Source organism: Rhagoletis zephyria, unplaced genomic scaffold (assembly GCF_001687245.7).
Source record: "Rhagoletis zephyria isolate East Lansing unplaced genomic scaffold, Rhagoletis_zephyria_1.1 Rzeph_scaffold_01121, whole genome shotgun sequence".
Classification (NCBI taxonomy): domain Eukaryota; kingdom Metazoa; phylum Arthropoda; class Insecta; order Diptera; family Tephritidae; genus Rhagoletis; species Rhagoletis zephyria.
Window position 1 is genome coordinate 75,243 of NW_016158205.1, and position 23,626 is coordinate 98,868.

Below are 23,626 nucleotides of genomic sequence, written 5' to 3' on the forward strand. Positions count from 1 at the left end.
CGTTGTCGNTTACTACGCACTTTACGGAACCCATGTTGATGCTTCGCTGGGGTCAGGTGGTTCGTGAAGTACGGCCTCGAGTGTCTTCGCTACCGGGGAAAGGAGAGTTATCGGGCGATAAGACTCTCCTTTGCTGGCTGGTTTCCCCGGTTTGAGCAGNCGGGCATTGGTTGGGCACATGCTAGTTGATTCTGCTCAGGTAGCTGTTGAGCCTGCTGCAATAGCCAGAGCNCGGCCCAGGAAGTGTGCTACTTCCAGAGGGGCTGTCCATAGGGACAGGAGGGTTAGCTGAGTGGGATTCCCAGGGCATGTGAAGAGGTGCCGGGAGTCATGTGGCGACTCTCCACATGACGGGCATTGGTTGGGCACATGCTAGTTGATTCTGCTCAGGTAGCTGTTGAGCCTGCTGCAATAGCNGAATGACGAGAGTGGCCATATAGAGGTTGAGGACCTCCGTTAGGTACGCTACTCCCGCAGGACCCAAATTTTTCAGCATCAACATGCATATTCCGTCNTGTGCGGGTCTCCCGAGGCAGACAAAGTTCGTAAAGATGCCTCCTGCCTCTGTGGCTCCCAGCGAGGAACTGCTTGCAGAGCATTATGTTATGCTCCTTTACAGGGAGCATCTGGGCCTCGTCATGGAGGTGGTGTTGAGGCGTCATCAGAAGGCATCCTGTCGCAGTTCGTAATGACGTGTTTTTTGGCAGGTCTGCAGCTTCANTCCGACGAAGCGTGGTCACCAAAGTCTGTCTCGACTCTGTCATCGCGCTTCGTCGGGTTGGACAACGACCTCACGGTGGACCAAAGCTTGCTCACACCAGAGGCGAAGTTGCAGGTCTTCAGATGCTCTTCCCATTTCTTCCGCTTATGTACGTTCACAAGTTGCCGAAACTTCNAAGGCATCCTGTCGCAGTTCGTAATGACGTGTTTTTTGGCAGGTCTGCAGCTTCATCCACTGCGTCCTGCTAGTCCCCGGCGACCATACGGGCGCTGCGTAGTTTAGAACCGGTCGGCCAATTTCCTTGTATGTTGCCAACAACGTTTCTTTATCTTTGCCCCAAGTGTTGCCGGCCAGCGACTTGAGGACGTTGTTGCGGCTCTGTACTTTGTTGACAATTGCGGTTGTATGCGCCGAGAAGGAGAGCAGACTGTCGAAGGTAACTCTGAGGATTTTAGGGTTATTCACCGTCGCTATTGTTACGTCATCGACGTGAATACCCAGTGGAAGTCTGACCTCCTTCGTCCAGGTGGTGAAAAGGGTTGCCGAGGATTTCGCAGGGGATAGGGCAAGGTTCCTTGCAGTGAAGAAGCGAGAAAGTTCGGAGAGGTAACCGTTTACTTTTGAGCACAAGTCATTAATTCCATTCCCAGACGCCATGATCGAACAATCGTCAGCATACGAGACTATATTAACACCCTCTGGTGGCTGAGGAGGCTTTGATATGTAATAATTAAACAGTAGCGGGGACAGGACACCACCCTGTGGTACCCCCTGTTTAATTTTACGTGGCTTGCTAGTTTTATCTCTGAAGATTACTGACGAGTGTCGACCACTCAGGTAATTCGCCGACCACCGTTTGAGTCCCTGTGGGAGTGAGGAGACCTCTATATCTTCTAGTAGAGTTGAATGACTGACAGTGTCGAACGCCTTGGACAGGTCCAACGCTACTAGAATTGTTCTCTCACAAGGGCGGTTTCGGTTTAGGCCACGAGTTATCTGAGTGTTTATGGTGTTAAGTGCTGTTGTTTTANTCGAGTTGAGATCCCTAATACGGTTATTTGCGGGAACGGCCTGACGAAGGTTGTCGCGCTCATCAGCTAGAACAGCCGCTTCGGCAGGAAAATTCGGACGTGGATCCTTACTACATCCTGCTGGGATGAAGCGAGCTGCAGCAGCGGTGACAACCCTGCGGAACTTACGTTCACCTACATGAACGTCGGTTGGTATGGGTAGTGCAGTGGAGGCGCCCTCAGTAACATCCGTGAAGCCTTTTCAGTCAGCTTTGAAAAAGTTAACATAAGTCCGGTGATCCACGGAAGCAAAGTCGGCAGGTTTATCAATCGAGATGACTATGGGCAGATGGTCTGATGCTAGAGTCAGCATAGGTCGCCATGATACGCTGTTTATCAGACAAGCGCTGACAATTGTTAGATCTGGCGAGCTGCAGCAGCTGTCCATAATACTGGTGGGTGCGTCGTCGTTCATTGTGCAGAATGTCGAATCGTCTATCAGCTCAGCCAGATGTATTCCCCTACGATCATTTGACAGGCTTGAGTGCAAGAGATCGTTGTGCGCGTTAAAGTCACCAACTACCATACGGTTTTCACCTCTGAGTAGCGCACCTATTTCAGGGTGGTATCCTGCCGGGAAGCTGGTGACAGGGGGTATGTATACGTTAAATATTTCGTGCTCAACATCGCCAGACCGGATAGCAATACCCTGACATTCTAGGATGGTATCCCTGCGGTCGATGTCTGCTTCAATGAGACGATACTGCACGGTGTGGTGCGTGATGAACGCTAAACCTCCACCATTATCTCGNGACCGCAGCTATTAATATTCCATGCCTTCCCATAAAGACAGTTATCTCCTCGATCTTGCTCTGGAGTCCGTCCGGGGAAGCACGCCCTAAAGTGGCACCAGCCGAGGCAAGAGTTGCACTTGACTGATGTCGCGTATATACGGTATATTCTGAACTGACAAACTGAGCAGATTGTCGGAGGGACTAGGAGTTGCCGGCGGCGGTGTGTGGGTGCTATTGTGGTGTTGTGTTGGGGTGTGGGTGTGTTGATTGTGTGCTGCCCAGGCGGGTCGTGCTTTGCCGTGGAGGCGGTCCGGTTCGCACAGCATGGGGCCACGAACGACGTGGTCCATTGCCGGTGCGTACGTAGGCCCGAGCAGTTACGGAGGTGATTCCACCCGTCACAGGCATTGCACCTGACCGAGGTGGAGTTTGTATGCAGTCGTCTCTGGCATACGCAGCAGGTGTAGATTTCTGGCCCTGGGTTTGACTCTATGCCAGCCCTGAGCAGAAGGGTGCGGGGAAGGTGTAGCCCTAGGATCGAGCAACGTTTGATGGATTTCTCCGACCTAAATGGAGTTAGATCGCCGAAACAACAGCCCTTGGTCGGGTAAAACCCGAGTCATTCCGGTACGTATAACCGGCTGTCGTGGGAATGTAAGAATGCCTTTCCCTCTTAAGCCTTGCTTCCTCTCTTTGGTTTTCATATGCATCAAAGCCATTGGGTGCCGTTAAAATCTCTTCGTTAATATCGTTACGATTATCGGTTAAATCTTCACACCCCTCATTGTTTAAAATATGGTTGTGAAGTAAAGCGCAAGACATTATTATTTTCTTAGCCAATTTTATGTCAAAAATTTCCAAAAAGTCCAATATTCTAAATTTGCCTTTAAGTATCCCAAATGCTCGCTCAACACAGGCCCTGGTTGAACTTAAAATTGTGTTGTATCTAATCTGCGCTGCTGATAAAAACCCGTTATCTTTGTACGGGATCATTAAAAAATTTTCTAGTGGATAGGCTGCGTCCCCCAACAAATGTCAATCAACAGGAAAGTTTATCAGGCCACGTGTAATTGCGTATCTCAAGGGACAGTCAGCCCAAACAGCTGCGTCATGGCAGCGTCCTGGATACCCAACAAAAGCATCGATGAACCTCAGGTCACTGTCAACCACAGCCTGTAAAAATGAATGAAATAAAAAGAAATAGCTAGTAAAATGTATAGTTAAATATTTTACCTGTAGGATTACAGAAAAAAGCCTTTACGATTATAGTAGCTAATACTATCCTTTGATGGCTGCTTAATTCTTATATGACTGCCGTCAACGCAACCCAAGGGGTATGGGAAAGGATGAGATCGTTAGATTCAAAAGCTTCCATTACTTTTCTTTGGGCTAACACTGTGGTAGGAAACCTCACAAGCTGCCTTTGTTTCGATATTAGCTGCGAAAGGTATTCTTGTTGGAATGTTTCCACAAAGTTATATATAGGCACTGTTTTAATTGGATACCAAGCCGATCAGTCGGCCGAACATCCCACATTGGTTTAAGCATGCAATGCAATTGCTAAAATATGTACATATGTATGTATGCTTAATTTAATTTCGTTCAAAATACTTGGCTAACTTACCTGAAAAGTGGACTTTTGCATTCTAAAGTGGCTGAAGAAGATGTCGTCAGGCATTGCGTTGATGACTTCTGAAGCTTTCATTCTTTGGTATTCTTCTCATAATTTTCTTTGCTTTTATCATAAGCGCTGACCGTTTTCGTTTATTAATGCGAATTGCGGCGAGAATTTGGCTTCTGGACATTTTTCCGACGCACAAGTCCAAAAATTGATCACACAAAATTTTTTTGGCAGCCATTATTTACTTTATTTGATAGCGATGCACAGTAAATAAAATGTTCCAAAACGTCAACAGGGTTGCAAAGCATAACTTTACAAGGTATCGATATTTTACGTATGCAATGTATACAAGCGGTATTCATACAGTATCGATGCGATACTTTGATGTTTGGAATACGCCCTTATTGTCTTGGGCGTATACATACGGTGACCATATTAACCAACGTAAAATAAAGGACATTTTTTTTCAAAACGATTTGGGAATACGTACATACAACTTGTATGATAAAAGAACTTTGCCCATATCGTAATTTAAATCAAATGTTTGCCACTTAATTATATTATTTAATTTAAGTTCCCCTGCCGTAGCGAAAAATGAAGCCAAGTCCTTTTCAAGGACTTCGCCATCCTTTGCTACCAAAGTGCGTTTGCCAGAATTCATACTGCACGACGAAGCCAGGACACATTGGTTCAAAATTGGAATTCAATGTTCATTATCCACCAAAACCTTCATTTTTCTACCAATTTTTACTAAAAACAAAAAAAAAATTTATTTTGGTGAACATTTTTTAATAATATTTCTAAATATTTTTTGTGTATGTTGTTGTTTTGGGAGAACCATACAATTATTTTTAACTAGGTTTTGTTATGTAACATTTATTAACTGGAGCAGGAGAATACATTTTCTTAAAATTTTCTACTTTTTCTGCATTTTGCACTAAAAAATTTAATATAATCAAATTAAAATTGAGAAATCAGACTCACATATGTAAGCTTTCATAACAAAAAAAAAATAAAAATTAATCAAATTAATTAAAAAATGAAATGAACTAATGCCAATTTTGATTCACTATGCAGCAGGAGGTTTATTGTTCTCTTTCAGTGGAACTGGAAACTCAGCGTGCAACACGATCCTGGGCACAACTTTCCTTGTGCTTTATGGATTGTACAAAGATAATCGATTAAATAGAAACCCTTAAGTGGGGTGCAAAACAAGCTGGCGAAAGTTTTCATTATATTGTTTAAGGGACGTTTTTATTTTTCATATTCTGCGTTTAAAAATTTACCCCTGAAAAATGCAGAGCCGATTTAAAGGTCAGTTTAATAAATAAAGGACAGGGGGTTAAATAAAGGACTGTCCTTCAAAATAAAGGACGGATAGTCACCGTACGTATACATATATAGAGATTTCTGGCTCTTGAACAGTGATGCCAACCGCAGAAGAATTCCCCGATTTTGTTGGAATTTAAATCTTTGCAAACAATTTTGATTAAAACATTCGTATTGAGAACGAAATTGCATTTATAAAATACTACCCTTTTTCTAGAACCCGAATTTTCATTATTCGCAATTCATAGCTAAGTTACAAAAAAGGAAACCTGTGCTGCATTGTCACCTATCAGTTGTTTTTCGAAGACAGCTGTATGAAGGAAAACAAAGTTCAATTAAAAAACATTCATCAAGTGCTTATTTATACTAATTTTTGTTTGATTTTACACCATGGATTCTATTTCATTTGCAATAATAACAGCGGAGTAAGAGCGCACCATGGAAATGAATTCACAAAGATATGCGGAGCTGTCGGGCATAGGAACCATGGACGCATCTACATACGTCAGCTTCTGGTTGAATTGTTGAACCACAAGACATAACTCCTTCTATGCCTGAAGAACTGGTTCTCAATCCAGTTAATGCAATAATAGCTTCTCGTAGCCATTGAAAAATGCAATTTGTTAGGTCCACCACCTGTTGCGCTTACTTCTGCCTTCGGCCGCGCTTAGGGATTATAACACTTACTAAATACAATTATCCTTTTCGTGTTGCTGGAGAATAGGGCATTCCCCAATTATAAGTATGTATATGCGAACGGCAAATTTATCTTAAAAAAAACACCACTAATATTTCATGAAAACACACTTCGATTTACATCTTTTATCTTGCTTCCGACACTGAATTTTTTTCGTACAAAATTACACAAAAAAGCTGTCAGTTTCTTACTGGTTCGTTTTTAGGCATGCCATTGTTACGAATTTCGAAAGTTCGAAAATAGGATTAGGATTGCAGCATACCATTTCTACGATTCGTAGCAAAATTTGAATATGAAAGCATTGTAGAATAGGGGTGTACAACTTTTGATAACAATCTCTCATTTTATTATGGCGGGTTTGAAACATTACGTAATTGCAAAGAACGTAGATAATAAGAAGGGACAACTCGTTATAGTTGTCCTTTCTCTGCATGACTTCTCTTTTGCCCTAATTTGTTTTTTGATTGGACGAAAAGATAAGGCACGCCCCTGTTACTCACTTTCGCTAAAATTATAACGAGTTGTCCCTTCTTGTTATCTGCGTTCTTTGGTAATTGCTTCAGCAACCGTGAGGATATTGAAGAAATTTTTCACTTTTTTCATGTTTGTTATACTTATTATATTATAAACATAAAATGTTAAAAAGACTGTCCTTATTACATATATCACAATTAATGATATTTGTTCATGAAATGCTTTAGATATGTCGCCAAATTCATTTTGGGGGAATTTGATTCAAAATAGGGGAATTTTTTCAGGAATTTCGGGGAATTAGCCCCAAGAGAGTTGGCATCCCTGCTCTCGTTACACGAGCAGCCAACGTAGAGTTGTCCGTGTGAGAAATATTGCTCACGTGTATTCGTGCAACTTTAAGTGTTTGTCCTTGACTTTTGTTAATCGTTATCGAAAAAGCTACTTTTAACGGAAAATTCAAACGTTTAAACTGAAATGGCCAGTTTGTTGGAAATATGGGAATTCATGGTATGTCTTTTAAGCTCCCTCAAAAGGTGTTCGCACGAGGCGATTTTGCGTTCAACTTTTGCTTTCAACTCACGCAGGGTTGCACTAAAAAAAAGTTGAATGGCTAAATGTTGGCTGGCGACCAACTTTGTTGAAAGCGATTAGTTGAAAGGCCATTCAACCAAAAGTAGAATGCAAAGTTAAGCAATGCAAACGCCTTTTTATGGCGAATATTTTGATATTTTTTATATTTTGATATTTTTAGCCATTCAATTTGAATCCAGGTTACGCATCAATGTGACTGGCCTTTAACCTTGAGTTCTAGTTTGTGGGACGGCACACCTGACAATTCTAAATAGGATATGTTGTTGCATCCCCTTTTGCCATCACTGTGTCAACAGACGATACCGATATCGATATTAAATTTAAATGATATTAAAAAATTTTTAGCTGTAGCTGAACATGCAGAAACGCGCGCTTTAATTTGTTCTAGGAGATCATAGGTTCAAATGCTGCCTGAGTCCACAAATTTAATTATAAATAAAAACTGTTTTTTTTTTACATTGAAAAAATTATAGAACTACTGTTTCTTGATTTTTGGTTGGTTCTTCCGTACTGCTAAAATCCCTATATGAAAGTTTTCAGTTAACTTATTAACTAAATTCATTTTAAATTTATCAGCCAGTGGCTGAATCATTTAACACAAAGATTACTAAAAATTTTACCATCGATAATTTTAACAATTTCGAAATATGGAGTACTATCTAAAATTAAATCTATTTTCAAATAAACTGATACCTCATTTATTGCAATCGCATAAAAATTGTCGAAGTTAGTCGACTTTTCTTAAATACGACCTTGAATTTATATGTGTGTATGTACCGAAATTTCAGATGCCAAATATTTTTTAATTATATCTGACGAAAATAGTGAATATTCTAATTGAAAACCATAAAATAAGCAGCAGCGATATGAAATAAATAATTTTAATATGTGGCTTGTAAATTTTTGGGTTAAAAACCATCGAAAAACTTATCGAAATCGAGTCGATTTCAAATTCTCGAATTTCATAATGTTAACATTACAATCCAAATGCTTAAAACGTTTTTTCTCGAATTCAGGTTTTTCGACTTAGGCGGTTATTGATTACGACCACAGATGTAATAAAAATTTATATATACAATCGCTCTTTAACCAAAAAGTGGTTTTTCTAGAAATTTTAGGAAAATGGGGGTGGCACCACCCACTTATATCATATATGTGTATCTCAAAAACTACTCGACCGATCTCAATCAAATTTGGTGAGCACATTGCGCTTAGCCATATTGAACATTTTTTGAAATTCGACAAAAACCACGGGCTCCACCTACGTAACGGTAATTTCAAAAAACTCAAAGCTAGCTATATTTTAAGAGGAGTAGGTTTCGTCCGATTTCAAAAATATTAGAGACGGTACTTGAGGAGGCCAATCGGTCGAGATCGGTGAAGAAGTTTTTGAGATGCACATATATCATATAAGTGGAGAGATTTAATTTTAGGTTGTACTCCATTTTTTGAAATTGTAAAAATTATCGATGGTCAAATTTTAAAAAATTTAGAGAAGTATGGGTATTTTTTAATTTACCCGATAAAAAATCCCAACAAGCCTAGTCCGACAATAGATTATTATATACCATTTTAAAGGTCTATATATCCTCTTCTCAGATCATATTCAATCTTTGAAATCATAAATCTACAAACTCCTATTTTCTGACCTAAATCTACAGATCGCGACCTCTAAATTAACTTTTAAAACTCTTTAAAAATAGGCAATAATATTTCTCAAAAAAACGAATACAATAATGTAGATACTATGAATGTATAGTCCTTTTCATATCTTTACGACACTCACATATTGACAAGATTTGACCATTTGTTTTAATATTTTTTTAAACTTTAATTATTTGTTTATAAAAATATAGTATATTACTTAACAAAACCATATAAATCCGAGTTTGGGTATTTGTGCAACACTTGTAAATAACACAGTGCGACAAAAAACAATTTTTTTTAAAACAATCAATATATTCACCAAACTAGGAGCCAAATATACATAGTATAGCGTTTTTAATTTTTCCTACTGATGTCAGGATCTTTTTTTTAAAGGATTTTGAAATTTATAGGATATGATTGAATAAACAAATTATTTAAAAGAGTTGGTGCATTATAGAGTAACAATACGGGTATCAGTTTAAAGGAAAAATTCTATAGAATTGGAAAAAAATTTAAATTTTTGGAGTACCAGGACGAATAAGTCCTTCTAACTTTATTAGTTTTAGATAAAAAAGTACACTTCTCTTTATACGATATTGATAGTTACAATATACATACGCAAATGAAGATACTGGAATCATTACACTGTACAGCATTCGGCTGGGTATTGGACCAAACCAATTTTTTTAAGAGATTGAGTCATAGGTAAAAAGTAATTTCTCCGTTTTTCGAAGTTAGCCTCCGAAATCGAGTTATGGGCCTTCGAAGTTCGAAATAGAACCTGTGGTAAAAATAATTTTTTATTATTATATGTAAAGAAATAAAAAACTAAAAATATAGAAGTAGTCCGCCTTTTGCTCTTATTTAAATGGTATATAACTTTTTTTGTGCAAACTTATATTACAGGTGCTATAAGGGGTCAAAAGTTGAGTCTTAGAAAAATTAAAAGCCTTATATTTTAAACAATTTTAAATTGATTTTTAAAAGATTTCTATCGTTGTAAACGTGATTAAACCCCCTTTCTTCTGATATGCATCTTTGTATACTTCGTATGTAAAAATTTGAGAAAAAACATTTAAAAGGAAAAAGTACCTTTTTTATATAAAAAAATATTTTACACAAAAAATTACTAAGCGATTTTTAAGAAATTTATATCGTTGTAAACGCAATCAAACCTCTTTCTTCTGATATGCGTCTTTGTATTTTTCGTATATAAAAATTTGAGAAAATACAATTAAAAGGAAAAAATACCTTTTTTTAATAAAAAAAAGTTTTACAAAAAAATTACCAACCGTTTTTTAAATTTGGTATCGTCGTAAAGGGTTTAATCAGTATTCTTCTAATATACCGTCTTCTCTTTTCTTAGGCGACAAAGCAGTTAATACTCCTGCAGATGGCGCTAATCTCTTTGCCGAGTTTTTTATATCGAATTTTGCATCTATATCTGATAGTGCAGACAATGTTTTCTTCGATATATACAACCATCTATCGACTTCGGCAAGCTAGATGTTTTCAGCGGCATTCTCGACTTAAACCCTCCTCACACACTCACGTTGATGGTTTGTCTGCGGTTTTGTACAAGCGGTGTAATTCCTTAGCTAATCCATCGGTGTTGATCTTCAACAAATCCCCATCTTCCGGTACTTTTATGATGCCTCGAAATTGGCTTTCATCCTATTTTTAAGAGTGGTAATAAAAACGATATTAGGAACTACAGGCCTATTTCAAAGCTTACCGCCACAGCAAAGCTTTTTGAGTGCATCATCCAAAATAAATTGCTTTTCGCTGTCAAAAATATGGTGTGTCCAGAGCAGCATGGTTTCTTCCCAGGCCGCTCAACAGTATCTAACTTAGCTGTCTTCTCAGATGATTGTATCGCAGCCTTTCAATCAGGGTATCAAGTTGACACCGTTTATACAGACTTCTCTAATGCTTTTGATCGGGTTTCCCATGTGATCTTGATTAAAAAATTAGCATGCATTGGTTTCCACTCAGTATTCCTTAGATGGATCGCTTCTTACTAGCACAATCGTCGTTGCATGGTTGTTGTTGACAACGTTAGATCTCTTCCGTTTGTTGCTTGTTCTGGGGTACCACAAGGTAGTATTCTGGGCCCGTTGTTGTTTGTTTTGTTTATCAACGACATTTGCTCTGGCTTCGCGTTAGCAAGAGTTTTGCTATATGCGGATGACCTTAAGATCTACTCGTTGATCAGAAGCTATCATGACTCTGCATTGATGCAAGTAGATTTAGATAATGTGAGTAACTGGTGTAACAATAATCGTTTGTCCCTGAACATAAACAAGTGTTTACATTTTCTAAGCGTGCCGATATCATCGACACCTGTTACCATATATCTAACTCGCCTCTGTCACGGGTGAGAGAAATTAAAGATTTGGGAGTAATATTTGATTCTAAGCTTGCCTTTACAAGCCACATAAATTTTATTATTGTGAAATCTTATGACATGCTTGCTTTTGTCAGGCGTCATAGCTCGGATTTCTCCGATCCCTACACGCTAAAGCTTTTATATACTGCGTTTGTGCCGTCCAAACTGGAGTATATCTTCTTCCATGAGCGTAGCCAGGTAGGGGCAGGGGGGTGCTCGAGCCCCCCCCTAAATTTCAAAATTTCCTTATATATATATAAAATAGTACCCTGAAATGCGAGCTTAATAGGGTCGAGGGTAAAAGTGCACTTTAGCGAAAGGAGGCCAAAATTGATGAAAAAATTCAAGAGGGGTATCAATCGACGCGTTTTAATACGCACAACAATAATCCAAGACCGGAAATTCACATTTTTAATTCACTAAAGAGTTATTCGCAAAAAACACTTGCACTTTTCGCACTATGTTTTGATGAATTTGACGGAAATAAATGGAGTAAATGATCTCAACTGAACACATATTCATTACTTTTTATACATTTGTGATATTTTAAGTGTACACTTTCGCGAAACTCTGTATTTAATAGCAATATTCCGATGGGGAAAATCCGCACAACAATCTAGCGTAGTTAATATAAATAACATGGAGGAAAACTAGTGTTGCTACTCTATTAAAAATAAAATGGAACTAAATTGCTGCTGCCACTCTATTAAAAAAGTTTTTGTCCGTCCAACTCCTTTTTGCGTAGGCACACATAGTGCGGAAAGTGCAAGTGTTTTTTGCAAATAACTCTTTAATTAATTAAAAATGTTAATTTCCGGATTGTTATTATTATCGTTAAGACGCGTCGATTGATACCACTCTCGAACTTTTTCCGTCCATTTTGACCTACCTTCGCCAAAGTGCACTACTACCGGGTCGAGCCCCAATCCAATCCCAATTATACTTTGCGTTGCGCAATTTACGCTTCTCGGATCCTATCCCCATCTATGAATCACGATGCTTATTGACCAACTTAAAATCATTGCAGAACAGAAGATCAACCCTATCTTTGTCTTTCGTTTTCGATGTGATCCGCGGTGATGTTGACTGTCCCGTGCTCCTTGGGAGGATTTTCTTTAATATTCCGGCTAGAGCCCTTCGTAGTTCGGAGTTTTTCTATGTTGGTCTTTTTAAAGATCTTTATGTTCGAAATGCTTCTATTACTCGAGCCCTATTTGAGTTCAATATAATCTCTAAATTTATTGAGATAAATTTTTAATTTTTCAAAAGATCGCTTTTTTAAATCTTTGAATACTTTTTACAAATAGTATATTTAGTCATAATTTATTTATTTTTTCTAAATAATGTTTGACTTATCAATACATACTGTGGCGAATACTGCGGCAACACAAAGCGAACAACGAGAAATAGGCAGAATGTTCGAGGAATGACGTAGAATGTTCCACAAAGAGAAACGTCAAGTTGGATGAACACTGCGAACAGCGAGAGAAAGAGAATGAGCGATAAGCTTCAGAATGTTCTAGAGTTGCCATAGGTGCCAGCGCAGGTATATAAGTGCGCCGCCACAGCGAAGTGAGTTAGTTATGAGTTACAAGTCAGCAAGCTACAAGTAAAGTGAGCGGAGAATTGAGTTGCGAATAAGCAAGCTATAAGTTTAATTGTGTTAACAAGTAGTAAAGCGTTGTTATTGCTTTAACAAGTATTGTAAAGTGTTTTTACTGTATTAGCAAGTATTGTAAATTGTTTGTTGTACAATAAAGTTAATTGTACTACAATTCGGTCATCGTTAGCATTTATTTAACAATCCAGCGATACGAGCCCGAGTATATTTGGGAAATCCCTCAAGGTTTCGAGGATAATCGTAACAATTGGTGTCAGAAGTGGGATTGTTAAATAAATCCCGAAGGATAAACTACTGAAAATGGCGAAAATTCAGGACTTAAAGATTGAGGAACTGAAACAGGAGTTGGAAAAGCGTAATTTGGCCACCTCCGGAAGAAAAGTGGAATTATTATCCCGTTTGCGGGAGGCTATGGAAGCTGAAGGCATCGACGTGGACAAATACGACTTCCAGGGTAAATCCGACGATGCATCCGCAAAGGACGAACAGAAGGATGAGGCTGCTTGTTCGTCGAAGGATGTGCAGCAGACATCCGGGAAGGTTGAAGAACAGCAAAAGTCTCCAAGTTCATCAACAGCTATGGACATGAACACGTTATTGGCTGCCATGTCACAGATGTCATCACAGATTTCATCCCAGCTGCAAGTGCAGGAAACACGCATGTCATCGCAGCTGGAAGCACAGAAAACGTACATGTCATCGCAGCTAGATGAAAAGATTACTCAGCTACAAGAGAATTTATTTAAAGATAACGCGGAACTCAGAGAGAGACAGGATAAAATCGAGGAACGACAAGATAAAATCGAAGAGCTAATTCAGGAGAAAGTCGAGGCTAAGGTAGAAGAGTTGGAAGGTCGCCTCCGAGATATGCAGTTGAATCGCCCACCTTCTTCGACCAGCGCGCCCAAGGTAAAGACTCCATCCTTTGACGGCACGATTCCTTTCCAAGTCTTTAAGCTCCAGTTTGAGAAGACAGCTACAGCAAATCACTGGAGCATGGAGGATAAATCCGCTGCACTGTTCGTTGCATTAAAAGGACCTGCAGCGGAAATCTTGCAGACTATTCCTGATTGTGAAAGGAACAGTTACGATGCGTTAATGGGTGCAGTGGAAAGACGTTATGGTAGCGAGCACAGGAGACAGATTTACCAGATGGAGCTGGAGAATCGCTGCCAGAAATCCAACGAGACTCTACAGGAATTCGCCTCCGAGGTTGAAAGGTTGGCTCATTTGGCAATTGGAGATGCATCTGGTGAGCACCTCGAAAGAGTAAAAATCCAGAGGTTCATCAACGGAATGCGGGACGTGTATACCAAGCGAGAGACGTACGCGAATCCAAAGCCAACATTTGCTGAAACTGTCTCGTATGCTCAGACGCGTGAAACGGCGGCGCTCCTAAGTAGACCAGCCTACAAAGCACATCGCGTGGAAGTGGAAACACCGGACGAGACAAATGAAATGCTGAAGAAGATTATCCAACTGCTGGGCGAGAAAAAGCATGGTTCTGGCAAATGTTTTAAATGTGGAAAGTCAGGCCACTTCGCCCGCGATTGCAGCGCAAGTTCCAATGGTCTCAACAATTCAGCAGGACGCAAACGCAGGGCTGAAGGAGACGAAGCCAACTCCAATCAGTCGTTAAACTGAAACGAGCCAGCAGGAAGGGCCGCGTGCTGGCTCCAGAAGTTGAAGGGCCCATAATCTCCGTCTCACAAATTGGCCGGAATGCGAGCAACCTCACTATTGGTGGATGTGTGAATGGGCAGGAGAGAGTACTGACAGTGGATACTGGAGCGACACATTCCATTATTCGACCGGATTTGGCCACTTTTTATGTGAAGCCACTACCTGGAGCAAAGCTGCAGACTGCAACTGGTGAATGCACCCAAGTATTAGGAGAAGTACCATGCGAGGTAATAATCGACGATTGGGCCTCGTACACTAAGTTTATAGTGGCAGACATTGTGGATGAAGTCATCATCGGCGTGGATTTCTTACTTGGCCAAGGCATGAAGATTGACCTCCAGAGAATGATCCTGACAGATCGTCACAGGAAAGTGCCACTTAGGGTTGGTTACGACAGCCAGTGCTGCAGCAGACGGTTAGTCTTAGAGGAAGTGTCGAAGATTCCACCAGAAACGGAAGCGGTTAGTTGGGCGGAGGTTGGCAGTGATGGAGACGGAGTGGTTTCGTCAGGAGAAGGAAGCGGTTCACCGATACAGGAAAAGCGTGACGGTTCCGCTAGCTCAGTGAAGAAAAGGTCGCAACAAGGTAGTGGTCATGGCGAGCCAGGCAGTGTATCCGGCAGGAGGAAGGCCACTGAACCACGTTGCAATGGTGATACGCCGGTGGCCGGAAATGGAAGCGGCTGTGGAAGCAGTAGGCGCGCTTTGAAGTGTCCCGAAAAAGGTGGTCGGCAAAGGCGAGCAGTTAAGCCGGAAGCCAAGGGTGAGATTATACATGTCCGGTCAATGAAGTTAGCATCGGCGGAAGAGCGAGATACGAAACGACGGCGGAAGCTTCAGCGTAAGGATCCGGATGTAGCAAGATGTGCTAAAGGCAGTGCAGCACGAAGGCGGGAGTCTGGGTGTCATGGACAGATGATGCGGCATAGATCTGGCGAAAAGGGTGCCCATGAGAAGAGACATGGTCTGGTCACCACCAGTGGCCGGCAGAAGCACGACCATGTGAGATGGTGCACAACCGGAGATAAGATGGAAGCCATGTCCAGTAACGCATCGAGCCGAGAGGAGCTACAGGAAGGCGATTTGGTGTTGTTGCAAATGCCGCAGCCGAAGAAAGGCTTCACCTCCGAACATCGTCACTGGAAAGATCCGTTTAAGATTGACAAACGGCTGAAAGACGCAGTGCATCTAATCCAGAGAGCTGGTAGGCCGAGAACCAAGATGAAAGACTAGCAACGTTTGGAACAGCAAGTATGTCTGATCGGGACGATCAGACTTAGGTGGAGGGCAGTGTGGCGAATACTGCGGCAACACAAAGCGAACAACGAGAAATAGGCAGAATGTTCGAGGAATGACGTAGAATGTTCCACAAAGAGAAACGTCAAGTTGAATGAACACTGCGAACAGCGAGAGAAAGAGAATGAGCGATAAACTTCAGAATGTTCTAGAGTTGCCATAAGGGCGCCGCCACAGCGAAGTGAGTTAGTTACGAGTTACGAGTGAGCAGAGAAGTGAGCAGAGAAGTGAGTTGCAAATAAGCAAGCCATAAGTTTAATTGTGTTAACAAGTTTAGTAAAGCGTTGTTATTGCTTTAACAAGTATAGTAGAGTGTTTTTACTGTATTAGCGAGTATTGTAAATTGTTTGTTGTACAATAAAGTTAATTGCACTACAATTTGGTCATCGATTGCATTTATTTAACAATCCAGCGATACGAGCCCGAGTATATTTGGGAAATCCCTCAAGGCTTCGAGGATAATCGTAACAATACGTATGTCTACTTAGCCTATAAGAATTTTTTTTATTTATTGGCTTAATAAATAAATAAATTACCCCGATGTAGTACATGATTAAAGGGATGAAATATAGCATAATGCCCACTTCTCCTAAAATGCGCACAAATGGTCTAATGCATTAATATTCACGCAATATATTCATTTCATATCAGGGGGATAACAGCAAAATGGGTAGAAACAAGTAAAGAAGTATAAGTTCGGGCGAAACTGAACTTTATATACCCGGCGCAAATATCATCGTTTCCTTTCTCTAAACTACAATTGCATGACAAGCAAATTTTAAACTTTTTCGATAATATGCTGTATTAGAGTTAATGAAATAATTGAACCAAGAAATCTACTGAGATACACCTTGTAGTCATAAAGTGGGCCGTGCCACGCTTAATTCCTTTAAGTCTATAGCTTTAAGTCGGGAAGCATTGGTGAAGCTGAGATACAGAATTTCATCATAAGTGGGCGGGGTCACGCCCATTTCCCAAAAATTTCATAATAATACTATTTGTTACTAAAATTCGATTTCACATACTAATTTTCAACAATTTGGATCCAATATTTACTGAAATATCGTAGTTTTTGCATTTTTCGAATATACCGTTATATGGGAAGTGAACGTGGTTACAGTTCGATTTCACCCATTTTCAATACCAACCTACCTTGGGTAAAGGGAAATCTACGTACCGAATTTCGTTGATATATCTCACGGACGGACGAGTGCACAAGTGCGCTCGGGTATAAAAATGCTTGCATTGCCACGTTAGTTACCGATACCACTAAGGAATTGGATTTTGACACTGTCCTTCCTCGTAGAGCGAATATACCAAATTTTCTGGCTTATTATCGTTTAGCTAACACTGAAGATTTTTATCGAAAGGCAATATTTATACCGCTATTGGACAATATTTTCCTCGATCCCCGAGAATGATTGCCGAAAGATACACAAAATTTTTTGATTTGAACTTATTACTTCCATCTAAAATTAGTGAATATAATACGCTATATGAGAAACAAGTAAGAAAGTCAAAGTTCGGGAGGAGCCGAACATTAAATACCCGGCGCAAGTATTAAATATATGATTTTCACCTTTCCGAAAGCTACCAATACATGGTAAGCCGGGTGTATCAATTTTGAGTAAATTGGCGTCCTTAAATTTGTAAATATTGAAGTTTCAAGCATTTCTGAAATTTACCGTTATATGAAAAGCGGCCTCAATTTTAGTCCGATTTCAATAATTTTCAATTTTGTTTTTATGTGGCAAGCACAATAACCATACCGAGTTTGGTACAAATTGGTAGAACGGTTACCGAGATACATATTTGGGAAGTTTTGTGCCTAGCTATCTTCCGCTAAATAATAACCCGTGGCTTTCAAGGACTATGTTAATTAAACTTCTGTTTATTCAATAATATTCACTTACTAACTATTGAAGTGCTAATTTACAAATTGGTTTTGCTGGTTAAGAGTCGCCGCGTGTCCGTGCAAGATGAACGTTCGTAAGAGAAGAAAGAAAAACTTCGGTTTTCGGAAATTAAGTTGAGATGAGGTAGGAGTTGCGAAATGCAACAGGGTGCCAGAGTACTCCCCCGCTAGACGAACGCTACCTGTATCGCTGAGGGAGTCTGACGTGTCTACCGCTGCGGGTAGCTTTCGTCGATGTTTTTTCTATGATGTTAGGATTTACCTCATTCGATGAGTCTTCATTTGCATAGAATGCAGGTTTGAGGCGATCTAAACTGATGTTCACTTTGCGACCCCGTACTGATACCGTGAAGAACTTCGTAGTTCGCCTTATCACCGGGTATGGGCCGTCGTATGGATTGGACAGCGAAGGGCGTATGGAGTTGTTTCGCACAAATACATGCGATGCTATGTGGAAGTCTTTTGAAACGAATGTTTTTGTTGCTGCATGATGTGCCGTTTGTGTTGGGCGGAGATTTTGCATTGCTGACTGGAATTGTGTGACAGTGTCGCTGGAGACTTCTTTAGGACCGGGGCATGTATCGAAAAATTCACCAGGGATCCTCAGCGTCGTACCGTAAACCAGTTCGGTGAGTGAAGCATTTATGTCCGGTTTGATAGCCACCCGTAGCCCGAGTAGAATAGATGGCTGGTGGTAAGTCCACTTGTTAGAGTCATGGCATAATATCGCTGCTTTAAGGCTGCGGTGCCACCTTTCCACATTGCCGTTCGATTGCGGGTGGTAAGGCGTAGTGCGAAGGTGAGTGGCTCCGATAGCTGTAATAAGCTCAGCAAAGACTGCCGACTCAAATTGTCTCCCCCGGTCCGATGAAATTCGAGCAGGTACTACGAATCTCGATATCCAGTGCGAAAGGAGGGCTTTTGCCATGGTCTCTGCGCTCATGTCAGACATTGGTGCTGCCTCGGGCCAGCGAGTGAAACGGTCGATCATCGTTAAGCAGTATCGCTGTCCCTCGCACAACGGAAAGGGGCCAACGATGTCGATGTTTATATGAGAGAAACGCTCTCGTGGAGGTTCATACTTCGCCGGTGACGTCACGGTATGGCGATGTACTTTTGAGCGCTGGCAAGCCACGCAGTTACGAACGAAGGAGGCTATATCCTTCCGTATGCCATATGTCATACGGTCATATGGTCATAGTACGGGTCCCAGGGTGCGACAAACTATGAATTTTTGCGAGTATAGGCTCTCTAAATGTCTTTGGAACATAAGGTCGTATATGCGTGATGGACACGTCACAAATTAGCTGTTTTGCTACCTGGAATTGAAATTTTTTTTAATACGAGCTATGTTTGCGTACCTGTACCACTGAGCAAGGATTGCAGCTCAGGATAGTTCTGTTGCGTCTCAGCCATCTGGGTGTAGTCTACGATACGCCCTTTCCGGGCGTATGGCGAATATCTGTGGTAAACTGCCCTATTACGTCAAGCTGTCGCACTCGTCGTGGGGACGCCTTTTCCAGTTTCTGCCGGAAGGCGTAAACAAGCGGTCGATGGTCAGTCACGATGTGAAATTTTCGTGCCTCGATCATGTAGCGGAAGTAGCATACTGCTTGATACATGGTTGTGAGCTCACGGTTGTAGGTGCTATACCTTCGTTGGGCACCCGTAAGTTTCTTTGAGTAAAAACCCAACGGCTGTAGATGCCCATCGATCCTCTGGTGTAACGCTGCGCCCACGCCAGTGTCTGATGCATCCACGTATAATGAGAGTTCAGCATGTGGTGCGGGGTGTGCCAACAACGTTGTGTTTGCCAGTTCCAGTTTACATCTTTCAAATGCAGCGTCAGATTCTGTAGACCAGGCTAAGGGTGTGCGATCGTTTTTTTGTTACCGGAAATTAAACTTTGTAAAACAGACTGATACTCTATCGCGTGTGGCAAAAATTTTCGATAAAAATTAGTCATGGCTAGAAAGCTGTTTAAATCTTTTGCAAGCATTGGTTTCGGGAACTCTCGAATGATTGCGACCTTTTCGGGCAATGGACGATTACCTTGCGAATCGACAAGATGCCCCAAAAATTTTAGTTCGCTCTACCGAACGCACATTTTTTTTTAAGTTAATAGCCAGCTTGCTTTCGTGCAGGCGTTGGAAAACGGCACGCAGGTCCCGACGATGCTGTTCAAGTGAAAATGAGGCGATAAAAATATCGTCTATTATGGAAACACACAGTCTATTCCTCGCATAACCTCGTTGGTTAACCGTTGAAAGGTTTGCGCCGCATTGCACAGCCCGAAGGTCATGTATTTAAATTCATACAATCCGAAATGGGTTGTAATAGCTGTTTTAGCAACATCGTCTGGGTGGATTAGGACCTGATGGAAAGCTTTTTGGAGGTCAATTTTTGATAAAAAATTGTCTTATCTCGTAAGTTGTTCGTGAAATCCGTTAAATAAGGCAGAGGATATTTGTCTGGTAGCGTCTGCGCATTGAGGGCGCGGTAGTCCCCGCAGGGCCGCCATGTTCCATCGCTCTTTCCTACCATATGTAATGGACTCGACCAGTTACTGCTGGATGGTTGGCATATGCCAGCCTTGAGTAGCAAATCGAATTCCCTTCGTGCTGCCAACAGCTTTTCGGGCGAAAGGCGACGTGGTCGAGATGAAACCAGCTGGCCTGTTGTTTCTATGCGGTGGAAAATTGATGATTTGGTTGTGAAGCCATACGGGGCCAGTTTCGTGAGGTCGGGAAAATCTCACAAAATGTCAGAAAAAAAGTTGGTTGCATCGAAGGTTTTAATTGCAGCTGCGTTGCATAACGTTGGCAATATGAGTGGTGTTTTGAGTTGCGTGATGGTGTCGATGAACTGGTTGCGTCGTAAGTCTATGAGCAAGTTGAAGTGGCGAATAAAATCGGCGCCAATTATAGGGGCTGTAACGTCGGCGACCACGAACGCCCAGTAGAAAACACGGCGAAGACCCAGATCTATTTTAGCTCGTCTCCTATTACCTTTATTGGTGAACCATTGGTGGCATATAAGAGCGTTGCGGTAGGTCGGACGTCGAAAGTTTTTGCTGTGAGTGGGAGGACGGATACGTCTGCTCCGGTGTCGATGAGAAAATTTGTTTTTGAAGCTTTATCGCACACTTGTAAGCGAAACACATAGCGCTTTGTGTCTGGGCCTTCGCTGACAACCGACCGGTGCAGTGGAGGTCAGGCTAAGTTAGCATTTGTAACCGACGATATTGCCTGTACTGAACGTTGCTTAAAATTACACAGGCTTCGGCATCTTCGGGAATTTGATGCAAACTTTTGATGATACCAACATATGTTGTCTGACGCGCTTCCGGGAGTGGCGTAGTCACTTGCCTAATTTCGCGAGTTGCTTCTTATGAATACGTGCTGGGTTGATTTTTCTCCACCTCGAGTTTGCGAGCGAGAGCGCGAATGCGCTGATAGTCTGTTGAACCGCTTGCTTAGCTCTTCGATGGCTGCGCGCAGTTGGGTTATCTCGCTGTAGGGCTCTGTCTTAACCCTGCAAATTTGGCTAGGTGCAATCGCATCGACGACGGAGTCGGTAATCTTAGTAGATTCGGCGGCGGTTCCCGATGATGCAGCGACCACAGGTTGAGCGAGTTCCGGCAGCCGTTTAGTCCACAACCCCTTGAGTGCGACTTCACCTAGTGTATTACCAGCCACTCGCTTCATTTCGTAAAATAGTTCCGATGGATTTTTATCGCCGAGGGACAGCTCGGACAATAGGCGATTGAGGCGGCGCTGCTCACTATCGGCAACATTTTTTTCGTCTTAATAAATTCGTATTTATCTTGCTGCGTCATAGATGCGATGACGAGCAACTGTCCCACCAAGTTTGGGTCCAACGTGGCCAAAACGGTTGCGGTCTTCTGCTTGTCGGTGTTGATGCCAGAGGCAGTGAACCAGAAGTCCATTGTAGTAAACCACGCCTCGATGTTGGCGCTGGCCATCGGTGGCACTGGTAGTCTAGCGTAGACAGCAGCGACGAAGTTTGCTGGAGCTGCATCCCCGGGAGTGGTGGTCAAATCGGTCGCCACCGGTTTGGTTGTGTCGTCGTTGGTCATCTCAGTTGGGTAAGGCCCCACGTGTGTTAATCAAATTGATCGTATAATCGGACTATGTATCTTTAATAACAGTTAATAAGTTCCGTTACGGTTTTCCGCGGCCACGAGTTCGGGGTCACCACTTTGGGAAGTTTTGTGCCTAGCTATCTTCCGCTAAATAATAACCCGTGGCTTTCAAGGACTATGTTAATTAAACTTCTGTTTATTCAATAATATTCACTTACTAACTATTGAAGTGCTAATTTACAAATTGGTTTTGTTGGTTAAGAGTCGCCGCGTGTCCGTGCAAGATGAACGTTCCTAAGAGAAGAAAGAAAAACATCGGTCGAAAAATATAGTAGTTGTTCCAAAAAGGAAATTAAGTTGAGGTGAGGTAGGAGTTGCGAAATGCAACAGGGTGCCACACATATATGTGATGATAAGTGGGCGGTGCCACGCCCATTTTCCAAAATTTTATCATAAACGTATTTCTTGGTAAAGGATTGTTGCAAGCATCATTTTTGAATAAATTAGCTTTAATATTTACTGATTTATCGAAGATTTCGTACTTCTCCAAATTACCGTTATATGGGATGTGGGCGTGGTTATTGTCCGATATTAAAATTTTTCAGCCATTTGGTATGCTGTAGCAAGGCTAACAACTGTGCCAAGTTTGGAAGAAATTTGTGCTGCGGTTACCAAGATGTACACATGTAACCATAAGTATAATTTATAATATTATTATTTTTCGTATAAAAGTTATTGTAAATACCAATTTTGAGTGAATACTATTCAGTAATTACAAAAATATCGCAGCTTTCGTATTTCTGAAAATTACCGTTATATGGGAGGTAGGTGTGGTTATTGTCCGATTTTGCCCATTTTCAATACCATCCGTCCTACGCCAGAAAGAAGTGCACGTACCAAGTTTCGTTAAGATATCTCAATTTTTACTCGAGTTATCGTGTGCACAGACGGACGGACGGACAGACAGTCACCGCTTAATCGATTTCTCTTTTCATTCTGATCATTTATGTATACATTTGTCTATATCTATCTCGATTCGTTTTGCCTGTTACAAACAACCGTTATGTCAACAAAGTTATAATACCATTGTGCACAAGTGTGCTCGGGTATAAAAATAATTTAAATTGCACGGTGTTACACTGATCATGAACTTTTTAAGTGACCTAGTACAGGTCGTAGGGCTGGTCGAGCAATTCACGAAACTGCGTCTAAAATTTTTGTAACACCCTCAAATTCTCGACTTTTTCTTAAAAATCCATTTTTACATGTCTTCCCGCACTAAACAGTTTTTAGCTCTATTATTTTTTACCCAATTTTAAGATTTAAAAGACTTTGGAAGGAAGAATATCTGTAATGTTTAAAGAAATAATAAGTTTTGTGAGTACCTACATTGTAAATGTGTGGAAAATTTTTGGAATAAGCCTGGAGTTAAAAAAAATTATAATTATTTTTCCCACTCCACATTATTTTTTGCAAAATTTCAAAAGAAAATGGTCACCGTCAGTCGTTACTTCGAAAAGAAGTTTCAATTCCGAGTAAAACTAGGTACTTTTATAGAAATCAATGGTCAATTTCGGATGTTATAAATTTTCTTTAGATTTTTCCAAAATCTTCTTCTTCTTTATTGGCGCTGTAACCGCCTAAGCGATTTTGGCCAAGTCCAAAACAGTACGCCAGTCATTTCTCTTCTATGCTAACTGACGCCAATTGGAAATGCCAAGTGAAGCCAAGTCC

The 23,626-nt window shown here is 41.2% G+C and overlaps 1 protein-coding gene across 1 annotated transcript; it reads right to left on the minus strand.

Annotated features, from left to right (window-relative positions):
- Positions 1–17,257: 17,257 nt before the first annotated feature.
- Positions 17,258–21,886, minus strand: LOC108362847 (uncharacterized). Its single transcript, XM_017615992.1, has 3 exons — positions 21,572–21,886; positions 18,050–18,475; positions 17,258–17,341 (listed from the first exon to the last, which is right to left on the minus strand). The coding sequence occupies exons 1-3, from the start codon at positions 21,884–21,886 to the stop codon at positions 17,258–17,260; spliced, it is 825 nt and encodes a 274-aa protein (XP_017471481.1).
- Between the last annotated feature and the right edge of the window lie 1,740 nt (positions 21,887–23,626).